Source organism: Camponotus floridanus, unplaced genomic scaffold (assembly GCF_003227725.1).
Source record: "Camponotus floridanus strain SB8 unplaced genomic scaffold, Cflo_v7.5 scaffold66, whole genome shotgun sequence".
Taxonomy (NCBI): domain Eukaryota; kingdom Metazoa; phylum Arthropoda; class Insecta; order Hymenoptera; family Formicidae; genus Camponotus; species Camponotus floridanus.
Window position 1 is genome coordinate 342,791 of NW_020229834.1, and position 14,798 is coordinate 357,588.

At 32.5% G+C, this 14,798-nt stretch overlaps 2 protein-coding genes across 2 annotated transcripts; both read right to left on the reverse strand.

The window, feature by feature from the left end:
- Positions 1-6,367: 6,367 nt before the first annotated feature.
- On the reverse strand, positions 6,368-10,527 carry LOC105257169 (protein arginine N-methyltransferase 1). The gene is made up of 8 exons (XM_025413377.1): positions 10,262-10,527; positions 9,673-9,999; positions 9,410-9,588; positions 9,140-9,298; positions 8,740-8,927; positions 8,333-8,559; positions 7,845-8,204; positions 6,368-7,693 (listed from the first exon to the last, which is right to left on the reverse strand). The coding sequence occupies exons 1-8, from the start codon at positions 10,272-10,274 to the stop codon at positions 7,584-7,586; spliced, it is 1,563 nt and encodes a 520-aa protein (XP_025269162.1). The 5' UTR covers positions 10,275-10,527; the 3' UTR covers positions 6,368-7,583.
- A 365-nt stretch (positions 10,528-10,892) lies between these two features.
- On the reverse strand, positions 10,893-14,650 carry LOC105257156 (DNA polymerase eta). The gene is made up of 7 exons (XM_025413376.1): positions 14,227-14,650; positions 13,792-13,926; positions 13,439-13,647; positions 13,157-13,323; positions 12,846-13,069; positions 12,642-12,765; positions 10,893-12,480 (listed from the first exon to the last, which is right to left on the reverse strand). The coding sequence occupies exons 1-7, from the start codon at positions 14,361-14,363 to the stop codon at positions 11,011-11,013; spliced, it is 2,466 nt and encodes an 821-aa protein (XP_025269161.1). The 5' UTR covers positions 14,364-14,650; the 3' UTR covers positions 10,893-11,010.
- Between the last annotated feature and the right edge of the window lie 148 nt (positions 14,651-14,798).

Genomic DNA, 14,798 nt, shown 5'->3' on the forward strand with positions numbered 1-14,798 from the left:
GTTTCGATAAATTAATATTATATATTAATTTATCGAAACATTGACCAACGTCGTTCGAGATATGAATCTGATACCAATGTTATCAAAATCGCACCTTTATTGTCCAGTTATATTACTGGAAAAACAGTAATCAGAAAATTACATCTTTCAAAAAAGTTGATTAATATTTTCGAATGTAAAAAAAGCATGATAATTATTGTTGGTCATCGTTTGTTTCTAAACTAAAAATACCATTGATAAGAAATATAATATTAGATATTTCGATATAATTTTTTTAATCGGCATGTCAAACATTCGAGTTATGTACAGAGAATCAATTAATATATTATGTCTGTCTCTTTGTATATTTGAAAGTTTTTTCAAGAGATAAAATATTCAAATTGAATGTTTTATTTTTAAGATTTCTATCCCTAATCGCTCTTATATAGAATATAGCGACATGTTCTTTGCGGATAAAATGTTTCCAAAAAGTGCAAAATTGATTTTTATGTAGAAGAATCGCCATGTTTTGTAAAACAACCATATTAATTCATGAGAATTATTCGAGATTATTTATAAATTATAATTATTATCATAATAAGTTATATAATTATTACTATATATTTATTATATATATCATACATTTACTATTCCATATTTAAAAAATATCTATTGTTATAAATAATCTCTCTATTCATTCCAACGCAATATTGAAATGCAGCGTTTAAGGAAAGTGATACCTAATCCATAAAATTTCAACATATTCTAATATACATATTTCATGGAATGCGCGTTTAATAATATATCTATCAATTACTTTTGGAGATAAATCGTCCAATACCGTATCAATGATACATGTCCGATATTGCTGCACGACGTTGATGATTAATCATTCAGTCGCTCCGGTAAGTCTCTTATTACCGAGGCAACTCCCTTCGGTTATGCCTGTAAAGGAAGCACGATGCGTTTTACATATCATTTTGAGGCGTACCGTCACGTCTCTCACGGCATTAAACTTGTCCTCCGCAAAGTCTCGCGTCGACTTCCGTTTCACGTTTTTTTTTCCACTGGCAACCGTAAAAATGAGCGGATCTTACGTCGTGGGCGGTGAAGACGGATTGATAACCCGATATTATGTACGCGCGGTATTATCATTACGCGTGTGCGCGAAATGATACGTTTCACACGCGTGAAACATGGGCACATAGTATAATACACACGAGCATACATGAACCATCGAAGCCGGCTTTAGTTCTTACCGTGTAAAACCTCCGCAACGATCGATCGATACTTGCATACGTTCCCGGATTCCGTAAAGAGAAAGTCGATTTTATCAAACACTCGGAATTTGCGAAGCTTAATCTGACAACGTCGACTTGATGACTGATTAATTCAGGCGGCGAAACTGAAAATGGAATTTAGACGTACAGAGTGTTGAAACTTTGAGCAACTATAACGTGCATATCTGAAAATGTCTTGCAATATTAATCGCGATTCTGGCAGATTATGTCGGTCGACATCGGACAAGAATTTCATTCATTCGTTATAAGAATCTCGAAAAATTCAGCGTCTTGTCGAGTTATATCCGATGCAATATATAATATTATTTTTATTATTCTTATCTTCTAATGTTACTTTAAGAAAAAAATAATTTCACTAAACTTTATCTATCTTTAATATACAGTTAAGCATTTATTAATTATTATGGTATTTAAATTTTGAGCAATTATCAAGACTGAAACTAAGAAATATTTTTATTTGAAATCTCTAAATAAATCTTAGCATTTGATCAAAGCTGTAAAACATATATACGTATATATAAAGTTGTAAACCATGTATACCGGTTTGTTTTGAAAAGAAAATATTATACTTTAATAAAGCAACTTTTTTATGTAAATTTAGCACTCATTAAAATGTCTTTATTTTTAATGCGAACAAAAAGAATCTAAGATTTTGGACGAGTTTGCGTATCTTGCAATTTTGGTCAGACTCTTTGTCATAATTTTTGACAGATAATTTGATTTAAAATTAAGCGGAAAGTTAAAACATTTAATGAAGAATAATGTACTCTTCACTTTAAATATAAAATGACATTGAACATATTTTCTCCGGAATTTTCTACGGAAAATTTTCTCGTGAAATTCATAATTTTCATGATGTCACTTATGATTCGAGAGAATGATTTATATCATTTTCTTCAAAAAAAACCTTATTTCCATATAAAATCTCGAAACTTAATATTCCATGCAGATCGATCAATTAAAAATCCATAAATATACGGATTCTTATTTTTTTCAAATTTTAAAATTCGATATTCTTATTGTCAGTAAGGTAGCACGAAAATCTTTCTCTAAGAGATATTTATTTAAAAAAACCGATTTACAAGCGACTTTGTAAAATCACCAAATAATAACTTTGGAGGGAAAAGAAAGAACGACATTTTTTCGAGACGGTTACATCGACGAGAAGATGCCTTTTTCCCTTCGCTTCTCGCGAAAAGCGCAGCGTCGTAATCCGTTGATCTTCTTACGTAATTAACGGGCCACGGGCATGTCCGCGATTAATCGCCATAAATATTTCCGCGATGCTGATGGACGTGTCCTGCGCATGTTACGTGCCTCCTCTTGTCGTTGCAATTCGAATTCGAAACATCACGCGTGTGTGCGTATGTGTGTGTATTGTATGGAGGTCTGAACGGCGGTTAATCCACATCCCGTGAGACCCGTCAAGACCGAGAACAATCACGCTATAATTGGACGAGAGGCTGTCGAGGTGCGCTCAAGAAGACGCTCGCTCTCGTCGGTCCTCTCGAAGACGAGGAACCGATTGACGCAATCATCGGTTATCGTCGATCATTATCGTCGTTCACGTAATGTCACGTAATAATCAAATTCCCAACAGGAAAGCGAGAAAGAGAACAGGATCATTAATATTCGCACGTTACACTTTACGGCCTATTTTCATAGAGATTGATTAATAATTATATTTTGATTTCTCCCTAGCAGTTTTGCATTCGAAACGCAATTTTACACACGCATGTACATATATTATTATACCGGAGAAGAGGGGGAAATATTGCAACATGGAAATCCGTATTCGCGTATATTCGCCCTGTAATCTCTCTTCCTCTCTCCCTCGCCCTCCCATTTTAATCTGTCTCTCTCGCTTCTGGAGCATAAAATTTCAACGCGCGTATTCCGGCGTAATCATTCCGCCGGGCGAACGAAAACAAGTGGCAAATGGTCCATTATTATCCGCCAAACGTTATTCGAACTAAATACGGACGGATGTAAAATATAGGCATTAACGCGAGCGAGCGGCACGGTCGATGCGGATTTGCCATGATTATTTGATACCGATGGCGAAACATTTTGCCACGTGTTGCGCTACCGCGCACAGTATGTACAGAATGCGTTTCGCGGAACGTGTTTATATATACATATGCACACATATGTACATATATATTTTATATACATATATATGAAAATATCCGCGCGTGATGCATCGCTCGGATTACCTGCGCGCGGGAGGGACGGTCGGACATTAGATACGCATTGCGCTTTTCGCTCACGAAATTGTACGAGCATCAGTTAATGCCGTGTACGGGGGGGTCGTGCGATCTCTAAATCGTCAAAGAATTCAGTCGACCTATTTTACTAACGTCTAAAGTAAGTAAAAGGAACACTCTCCCTCGCGCCAAGTAAGATCGACCGGCGAAAAAAATATAAACGGATTTAGCATCTGTGGATTTAAGCTTCTGGGACTCTGAAAAATTGATACTCCAAGTTACTGACGGATTCTGTGCTTCTACGTTTCTGTGTTCTAGATCCACAATCTTTTTCTTCGAATCGAAAATGCACGCGAATCCAAAGATGCCTGATATTGATTATATCAGCCGAAAATGTCAAAATTGGAGCAACACGTAATTAAATTATATGTCACATTTTACGTATCCGCCTCATGAAAAAATGATCGTTTTACCTGGGACAAATATATATATTCTCCCTAATATTAGGCTCTCGATTCTATTATACAAACATTTCCCGATCGTATCAGCACCACCAGCGTCGATCACCTTTCGATGAAGGAAGAGGCGGAGCAAGATGTTCCCTTTCCCTCGTCGTTGCGGAAGCGCGACAGAGGGATCTCCTAAATATCTCGCAAAAGCGGAACGCGCTAGTGCTTTCTCTTGTGCATCATCAGGAGAAGGAGAGATAGTAGACGAGCTTCCAGGACGAGCGGGTAAGCTTTTTGCCTACGCGGATGTAGGCGAGTGCTCTTGTCCGCTGGTATGGAGGGAACGGAACGAGGTGGAGGGTGGCTCCGTGCATATTTCATGCGATTTTAATGTGTCTCTGCTCGGTGAACATTCGGTAGAACCCGAGAGAGAGAGAGAGAGAGAGAGAGAGAGAGAGAGAGAGAGAGAGAGAGAGAGAGAGAGAGAGAGAGAGAGAGAGAGGAAGAGAGAGAGAGACCATATGCCACCACGTTGCACGGGGCAGGAGTGACTGCCGTGATGCTCTAATCGGCTTACGCAACAAGCCACCTTTATCCCCGGCCTCGGTCGCTCTCTCGTTTCCACCCCCGTTGTCCCGCTATACCTCCTGTCCCACTCGCCCCTTCCTCTGTTGACGCTCCTTATCCGCACCGGGTCCTAAACGACGGCTATTACTTTGCAGTTGCCTCGCTCCTGTACCCTTCAAGGACTCCGACGATTCTTGATGGCAGACAGACGAGGAGCCGCATGTGCATCCCTCTGGATTTTTCCACGGACGAAAGTTAATTAAAAAAGTAACGTTTTATTGAGAAAAGCTATCAGCTTTTAGTTATAATTTCATATGTTTGTGTATAAAATACTTTTTCAATGAATACCACAGAAAATGTGATTTTATAATGTGCAAAATATATATAAAAAATATATAATTCTGCGTTCACAATTTTACTTTGATATTTAGAGTTTTAACGAAAAATCGGGAGATTATAACTTTATTTCTTTAATAATTTTAAAAATATTTTGTAAAATTAGAATTAATTTTTTTATAGTGATAGAAAATACCAAAAAACAGCATTTGTAACAATCAACATCATAGAGAGGATAGAAAATAAAAAATATTATCTTAGAAAATTTGTCACTCATTAAATTATTACGAGAATGTTTTTACGACAATATTATATCTTTTGTGCCCTGCTGTTTCTTATATTTTTTATTTTAAGGATATAGCTCAAATTTTTAATAATTCTCTCTCGCCCTAGTTTCTCTTTAATATTTCTTAGCGACATTCTCAATAATTTTTCAATCAAAAAATATTTCGAAAAATCGTGTAGATTAATTCAATAAAGATTTATTTTATTTAGGTATATTACTTATCAGATAAGTAATCAACAAAATTCACACCAATAAATATTCAGATCTCGCGATTAAAATTTCGATTAAAATGCAAGAGTACTCTCAAGAAGAAAACAAGATTTTTTTCTCGATGAATACCGTAACATTCACGCAGATACGCAGATGTAAATGAATACTTTTATATGTAGGGAGAAAAAGAGGATTTTTATCCAAATATACATATGCGTGTATGTGCGAGCACGATATGTGACTCTGCCCTACCTTCCATGTGTGTTTGCCGAGTGCTCGGCGGAAGGGGGCACACTCGGTTGCCCCAGGCCAGAACGTGCATTATTGGATAGAGTTACGTTAAACATACGCGCCACGACGGGTACCACACGCTTTCCAATGCCGGTATCTTCTCCTCTCGCGAGCGCGTTATTCGCGCCATGGGATATCGAGTGAACCCGGTGAGTTTACCACCGACAAACATACGAGTGGGTGCATCGTGCCGTCACCGGTAAACGTCCACGCCGTCCACGTATTTCTAACCGACGGCATCCCCGTTTCTTTGTAATTATTATGTCTAATTATACGAAATACCCGAGAATGTAACGCATTTTTCTTCATAAATTGTTTGACAAATATTTTAATTATTTATTTTTATTATTAAGATTTTATCTTGATTTTATCTAATAGCGCGCAGTTTGGGGCTTTGAACGTAAGATAGTCTCAAATGTACTATACTTGATGAAATCGATCTTTTACAGTAAAAAACAAAATATCTTCCTGGCATGTCTGTTATTTATTTATCTAAATATATCTCATAATTATTTCATTTAAAAAAAAAATCAATAATTCTCTTCTAAATATATAATGTATTTTATTTTATTTTAAAGTATGATAAATTTGGAAGTTTTTAATGTTGAAAAAAAACTTTATATATTTTATTAATAATTTTTAATTTTTAATTTATTAATAAATGTTAAATTATTGGTATATTATTAGCATTTTATGAATTAAAAAAATGTTCAGATAAAATGCTACATATTTTATTCGTAAGATTCTAAAGTTTTTATTTCAATTTGCGTACATTTCATAAGAGCATCGGTTATATAATTATATGGTAATTGCATGCGGATTAAAATTCTGCACTATTTCAAGATTATGTATTTATAGAATAACTGTATGTATACGTATATACGAGGCAAAGTAGGCCTTATTTATTACATACACATACTGTCTCCCTTGTATATAAATAACTGCGAAAAATGTCGGTGTTATTCTTGATAAACATTCTATAGCTAATTTTTTCATATCACAGAATCGTATAATTAATCATTTGATTGCAATTTTAATTCGGTAGCGATAGCTATATTCCGATAATTCGGTACGCTCGATAATTCGGTCCTTGTACATACGTATCACATGCAAGAAGAACGTGTGGCAGGAGAGTTTGCATAATATTAATATATCGGATGATTGAAGTATATCTGCCGATAATGTTCCGTCAAAGAGATATTAATGAAACTTCATTGCGAAGAAAAATTAGTAACAGCAACAAGAGAACTTTGAAGAAATTCATAGTATAAATATTTAGAATAATTTAGTAAAAATTGAACTTGAGCGAGAACACTATATATCGTTGTCTGTATGCTAAGCTCTATAGGCTTTTTTTTTGTTTTATGCGCTTATACAGTGAAAGATCAACTATAAGATTGAAACTCTATCGTTCATGCAAAAATTCTTAAAATTGAGTTTATATAAGAATGTATGTATAATATTGATTTATAGAGATACGAATCGCTACTATTAAAAAGGCACAAATGTAAATAGCTATTAGATAATTATTATATTTTAATTCGCACCCGCAAATTATTTAAAAAGAACTGCCGCATTCTATATTTTGCAATGAAAGAAAGACACACGCACTCACAAAACACGCACACGTATACACACACACACACACACACACACCTATATGCAGCAATATATATTTTTATGCTTTTAGCATAAAAATTAAGAGTCAAAATTTTTAAATGCGTAAATGTGAAAATTATTTTTTCCGCTTGAGCATCTAAATAGAGATTATAGATAGAATGTATAGATAAAAGATTATAGATAAGAAATTTCAAATTGTATAGAAAGAGATGTAAAGCTTAATTACGCATCTTTGCGTAATTTTTAGTGGAATTTGATAGCTGGACCCCTATTCTCAAGTTTGGCACATAAGGCTATTTGTTCACGCGTATATTTCGGGTAAACAAATATTCAATGTTTAATCTAAATAATATACCTGAGTGAAGTTTTTTATACGTATAGTAACGATTAAGCCTCGGATGTCTTTACAATGTCTTCGGCAAATTAATGTGCCAGTTAAAACTTCACCTATGATCAAGAAGAATATAATAATTAAATATAATAATATAATAAGAATATAATAATTAAATATAATAATTAAAGGATTATAATTTAAATATAAGAGAAAGGTGATATATTAATCACATTATAAAAATTAATTAAATGTATAGTAATTTACCTTCGGTTATGCTAATAGGCTCGCTTAAGGAAAATACTGTCTGTTTCCAATGTGTCGGAGTAGAATGAGGGCCTGTGCTGAAATGTATCGGATTCTCGAGATCGAAGAAAATATCAAAATAACCAATTATTGCAGTTAACGATCCCGTCTTTTTTACATTCAACGTGAAGGGAGACGAGAAATTGACGCAGTCCGTAGTGACTTTGTACAAGTCGAAGCTTTGGATTTCAGCGGTGCTCGTTATCAAGTTATCGACATTACAGATCTCTATACTCGGCTCACGTACTACCTCCGCCTTCATGCAGCTCATTTTAAAACCGTACACATTTGACCAATAATCAACCAAATCGATATATCTCTCTGTACAAAACAATAATAGTGCATAAACAAAATAGTTTTCGAAATAATTAGATTATATCCTTTAAATATACTTCTTTTGCCAAGAAATATATTTAATTATTGCAGGCAATAGTACAATTGTAACATACTAGTGTCACCGCTTCCCATAATGCTAATTGTGCATCTATTTGGAAGAATTACTCCATCAGGTTTTAGATAATGTTCCCTTGCATAAATGACAGTGTCAAGCATTCCTTCAAACAAGAGAAAATATCCCATCCATTCGGATATTATTGCATCCACTTTATCTATTCCTATATTAATATCTTCTAGGCGACCCTTCTGTAAAGTAATTGTGTCACTGAGATTGTTTTCCCTAAAATTAATTAATTTTATTATTAATTAATTTATTATTAATTTTGTTATTAATATATTCTATTAATATACTCTTTATGAAATTTCTAGAATAAAAACTAATTTTTGATAAATCTCTTTATATATATATATATATATATATATATATATATATATATATATGAAATATAATAATTTGTACCTTACTATATCCATAGCATGATATATTACATCAGACTGATCGACACTAATAACTTTGCGACAACCAGATTTGGCTGCAAACATTGACAGTATACCAGTACCGCAACCAACGTCCAACATTACACAATTTTGAAATCTATTAGAATTTGTTAGTAGTGCATCTCGATAACTTTCTGTTCGTACTTTATCCTGAAATAAAATGTTTCTTTTATTATGTTTTTGTAAGTAAAATTAATATTTTATTTTTTTTAATTTATTTAAATATTTCTTTAACTAGGAATAAAATTTTTCAGTTTCTTATTTTTCATAATTTTGCAACTTTAAATGTTTATAATTAAGTTGTGATTATATATAAATTCTGATTAACTTGATTTGATTGATAGAATTATTTAAAAATTTACTGTTAACATTTCATGATGTATAGCAAAGTGACTGTATGTATTGAAGTAGCCTTTATCAATATTGGGATTGATAGCATTGACTGGAATACTTTTTTCCTTTCCATCCAAATCATCTCCTAGTATTAATTTGTGAGCTTTTTCTTTCATTTCTTCCATTTGCTATAAAAATCATTTATCTTAAATCACATGTATAATATATATATATAAATCATATATAAAAATGTTTAATGATTATATATAAAAATATGCTTAATGATTATATATTTATACCTGCTTGACTAAGAAACATGTTGTTTCGCTGTCCTTTAGCTGGGATTGAAGTGATCTTATAGTTCTTTTCATATCCTCATATTGTGTTTCTGATAAAGTAACAGTATCATTAGTTTGGTGTATTTGTTTTGTTTTCTTTTCTTCACTCATATCCTTAATGTTGATGAGATCTTCAATATCTTTATTAAAATATGTTACAAGTTAGCATATAATATATATATAATATTAACAGAAAAATTGTATTTTAAGTTCTTTATATTTACCGTACATTAACCATCGATCATCCTCCAGAACTGGACGTAAATTTTCATCTTTGTCCCAAGCTTCTATACCCAAAATACTCAATTGTTCAGGTAAAATTTCCTTATTGCGAATAAAATTAATTAACTTGATGTATGAATAGGTATCATGAATATGTTTCCTTATAAAATCATAGAAGTTAAACTTGTGAAAAGTCTCGATGTGATCCAATGCAGAGGAAAATTCACTAATGGTTTCTTTACAAAACAGACACATAATGTCATGATGATCCTCATTAATCTCCTCCCAATCATCTCCGCTGTCATTGTCGCTTGACATGCCATTATATTCTAGAGAAAGAAAAAAGAAAAGAAAATACTTATAAAAATTCATCAAAAAATTTATGATTAGTACATGTAACAACTATGACACATATGAAAAGAGACATTTTTCATACAAAAAACAAATATTTCGAGATAAGTATCCAGAACAACATATTCATATTTCACAAATTGGTTGCTTCACTTGCCGATTGTGCTATGCGTCACAAATTAAATGCTATTTTTTTATTGTTTTGTGATTTCTTACACACGATTTTCATTAATGTTTTACCTAATTTTGCCATGATAATACTTCCTTTGTGATGTTAACTGTAAAATCGGTGCGAAACAACTTGAAAAGGTTTTGTCAGACGAGTTGAGAGCACGTGTTAATCAGTAATGTCAGGAAGAGGAAAGGGAAAGAGAATGCGATTCATACGCAACCAAAGAATCATATGTGCTGCGCAGAACGTTCTGCGCACTATATACGTATTACAACTATACCGAGCGAGTCAATTAAAAATAAATGACGTGAGACACGAGGAGTAAATGAATGAGTGGAATGGACTCTGTCCTAACATGAATCACTTTAATATAATTTAATATTCATGAAATCTTGAACTTTTTTTAAACAATATTCGATTCCACTTTCGTACATATAAAAAAAAATAGAGTTAAAAATCCGAGATTTATTGGAATCGGAAAATAATTTAAAATAATCGAAATAAATATAATTTATTAGCCTTTCAATTAAAATATGATTTGTTATATGTATATATAATTAATATATTATAATTTTAACATTTAATATGTAAGAGAGTATTAATATATTAGTTTTTAATGACTATAAAAATTTATTTCAGACATTTCTTTTATGAAAATTCAAATATTTCTAGCTTCTAATATATACAATTGTATAGAATACATACATATTAAATTTTCTTCTTATCTTATAATTTTTATCTATAATTGTATTAGGCACGTGATATATGAGTGATGACGAGAATAATAATAAAATATTTGATAAGCGATATTATATAACTACGAGAGAAATGTAGTTATCGGTCGGGTCTCATAGTTATCGCTCGATGTTGGACGTTTTCCAGAAGAAACAACAGTTTCGGCGTCTCCGAGTTTTCTTTTCACGCCATTCTCACCCAATATGGGCTTGTTGATCTCGCGGTACAAATTTTGCGCGACGTGAAAGTCTACATGTTCGTCAAATTTTGTTATGGGTATTACTTGATCGCATTCGGCGCATCGCTCTAGAGGCACGTCGTGTTTGCTCGAATCAGTTTTAATCAAAAAGTTATACAGAGGATTACGATTCTTGTCATTCTTGCCGACGATTTTGGATTTGCTGGGTCTTCCTCTTCCCGTCTTTGGCAAATCTCGAATTATCTTGACGTTCTCTTGCTTCTTGTCTCGCGATTTTGTATATAATCTTGCTTCCTCTTGCAAATCAGTCGGCAACAATGACAGAATATCGGGATCTATGTCGTCCAAATTTGGAAATATCTCTCGTAATCGTACCGAGGGCTCTTGGACGGAAGTTTCTTTGTTGCTCTTCTTCATAGAATTTGCGTCGTTATTACTCACATGAATATATGCGTGACTTGTGGAAGGTTTTTCTCGAGCATCCTCTTGAATGCATAAATTGGAATTATAATCATCGATGCTATTTGCGCTTTTTTCATCCACGCTAGATTGTTTCCCATCATATTCTAATTGTTTCACATCGATATTTCCATCCATACTTTCATTATCAGGATATTCCTGCTTTCCAGTTTTATATATATTCATAAAAAACGAATCTTGAAAATCGTTTTTATTTATTTTCACATCCGACAGACGTTTATCTTTTAACTTATCACGCTCATTGCACACCTGAACCAGTTTGACAACCCTTTTCGATATAGGAGAATCTTCCGAATTCATATTTAACGAATTATTAAGGATTTTCTCACTTGTTTTAATTATCCGTTCGTTAGTCCTTGTAACTGATTTTTTGATCATAGGAGATTCTTTAATTTTTTGAAGCTTCCTTTCTGCTTTTAAAAATGAATCTTCTTTACTAACAATAGTAAATGGCTTTTCTTCTTTTATTTCTAAATGAGATGAGGAATTTATCATATTTCTAGGCGAATATACAATGCCCGATTTATCAATTTCAGAACTTGCCTTGTCACTCTTTCTATCTCTCGACGTAACATTTTTAAAAAATTTTAGAAAGCTATCACTCTCTTTTGAGGGTACGAATTTACTAGCAGAAATGCCCATATATGCCACTGGACATTGTGTTGCCTTGGTAATAACGTCTACGCATTGACTTGCTATTTTATCTGGTTTATATGAATTCAAGACAAGCGAACGTGTTTGTGACACAGTACTTCTGTTCTGATAGTAATGATAAGAAATAGTGAGTAGCGTAGCGCGTCGCTGATTTTCCTCATAATCTTGTTCAAGCCGTTCGCAAACCTCCGCAGTCAGATCTTTAGCCCAGTGTTTTAACTATATATAAAAAATATATGTATATTTTTAAAATATATATAAGCTAAAATATATAAGCATAAAAATTCTTATTTAATCTGTAAATGGAAATATCCTTTGAGATATCTCTTTGAGATATTTTTCATATAATATTATAGAATTTATATTTAATAATCTCTTACTACTTCTAACGAGGTAATAGCTTGCTTTCCAGGAAATTTTTTACATGCAGCAATAGATTTTGACAGCAATCTGTTAGTCACAGGTTCGTCATCTATACCTCGGGCAATATTGTACAGCCAAAAACTGAAAAATTACAATTACAAATTGTTAAAAATAACAAATTATTAATTATTATTGACTCTTTGTCTGAAATTCTGGCTTACCCTGTTTTTTCATCAAATCGTTTTTGTAATTGTTCTAAAGAATATTGCACTAAATCTCCCATAACATTGCAACCAAGAGATTCGACCACAATGTCACCAAATTTTCCACCAAGATTTCGGACTTTTTTTACTGGCAATGTGGAGAAAAGACTTGAAACAGCTGTCTTGGGTAAAATTGTTTGGCAATTCGGCTTATGTAATCCACATGCTAATTTTGCTAATATCTATAAAATTTCAAATTTAGTTAAATAATATGTAAGTAATAAAAGTAATATATGAAAAAATAGAAAATAGAGTAAAAATATTCATACTTTATTCTGTGCAATTCCAGCAGAACATCTGAATTTAGTTTCTTTATATATGCTAGCTCTAATTTCTTCAACTATTACACCTGCTACAGCAAGTTTCTGAGCATGAGTGTCATGTAATTCTTTAAAAGAGTCTGATATCCAAGTCTGCAATCCTTGAGATCTCTCTTCTAGATACACACACATATATATATATATATATATATATATATATATATATATATATAATTTAAAATATATTTAAATGACTTATTTAGAGTTAACACACTATAATTTTCACGTTACCTTCATCATTTTTATTAATTTCTGAATAACCTACAATATATGTATTTGCAAGAGATGATATTAATTCTTTTGGAGAAACATTAGTTGTAGTTAATCTCTTGTCTACAATATCTGTAATATCAAGATATGCCTCGTCAACACTGGCACGTTCTATTATGTTACAGTGTTTTTTTATGACTTCAATAACTTCACGACCAGCTTTTCTGTACCTGTACGCAAATTATTAAATGTTTAATGCATCAAATGTTAAATTAGATAATATATATAAATTTATATATGTATTAATATACATGTATATATATACAATTATTGCATTGCACATATAGAAATTGATTCCATTAGCAAATTATTACCTTGATGTATCTGCTTTTCCACGAAGACATGGCACACTAACTAAAACTATGTCTGGACATTTTTCTTTAGCTTCCTTGCCTCTCATATGTCTGGTTACTCCGAAACTTCGTGCCTGATAATTGACAGCTATTATACTGTAATCAATCAAAAGTACCATTATTTATCCATAAACACACTTACTTTTAATAAAAAAATAAAGCCTAGTATAAGAAAATTGCCACAAACGCTTTTGAATTGAGTTATGATGAATAAATAAAAAGAATCAGATTAATTCCGAAGTAAATATATTTTTGGAAAATAAAGTATTAATGACATTTCTTTTTCAATAGAGACGAGAGTTTGTTTTTATCAAGAATGAATGATGAAAAATCTTCTAGCCTATTTCGAATGAAACATATATAAGTGATTAAATAATAAATAGATATATCTCTTACCCGCCCATTTCCCATTGATTATATTGAACGACAGCGAGTGGTTTTCCCTCGTGCTGTGGTTGCAGCTTCGTCTCAACTTGACAGAAGAAGCAATCCATGTCGATTAGAACGACGATTCTATCAGTCAAATTTGCCATTTTTTTGCCGAAATTCTTTTATAAATTTAATACATCAATTAATAGCTACAAAGCATTCCTTCGAATCAACTAACACAAACTAGTAGTATCGTTCGTTGCTTCATTTTGATATGACGACAAGTTACAATCAAAGATTGCTGACCAGTCTGATCCATTGACACTTGACCTGCTGTTTACAAGGCGATCATCTGTGCAATATTTGGGCGGGATCGAACTACATATGATTCTCCATTCATAGACATTAAAAAAAACAGAGACGGAGCTTCGATAATCAGAATGTTCGTCATAAATTACATGACGTAAAAGAAGAGAGTATCTTGCTTGTTACGTAACTCGTCCAAAATGACGTAGCCAATCAAATTTTCTCTTCGGTTATCATTTTTACGTCAGGAGGCATCACGTGATCGAAAAAAACGACGAATTGATAGCTTTATT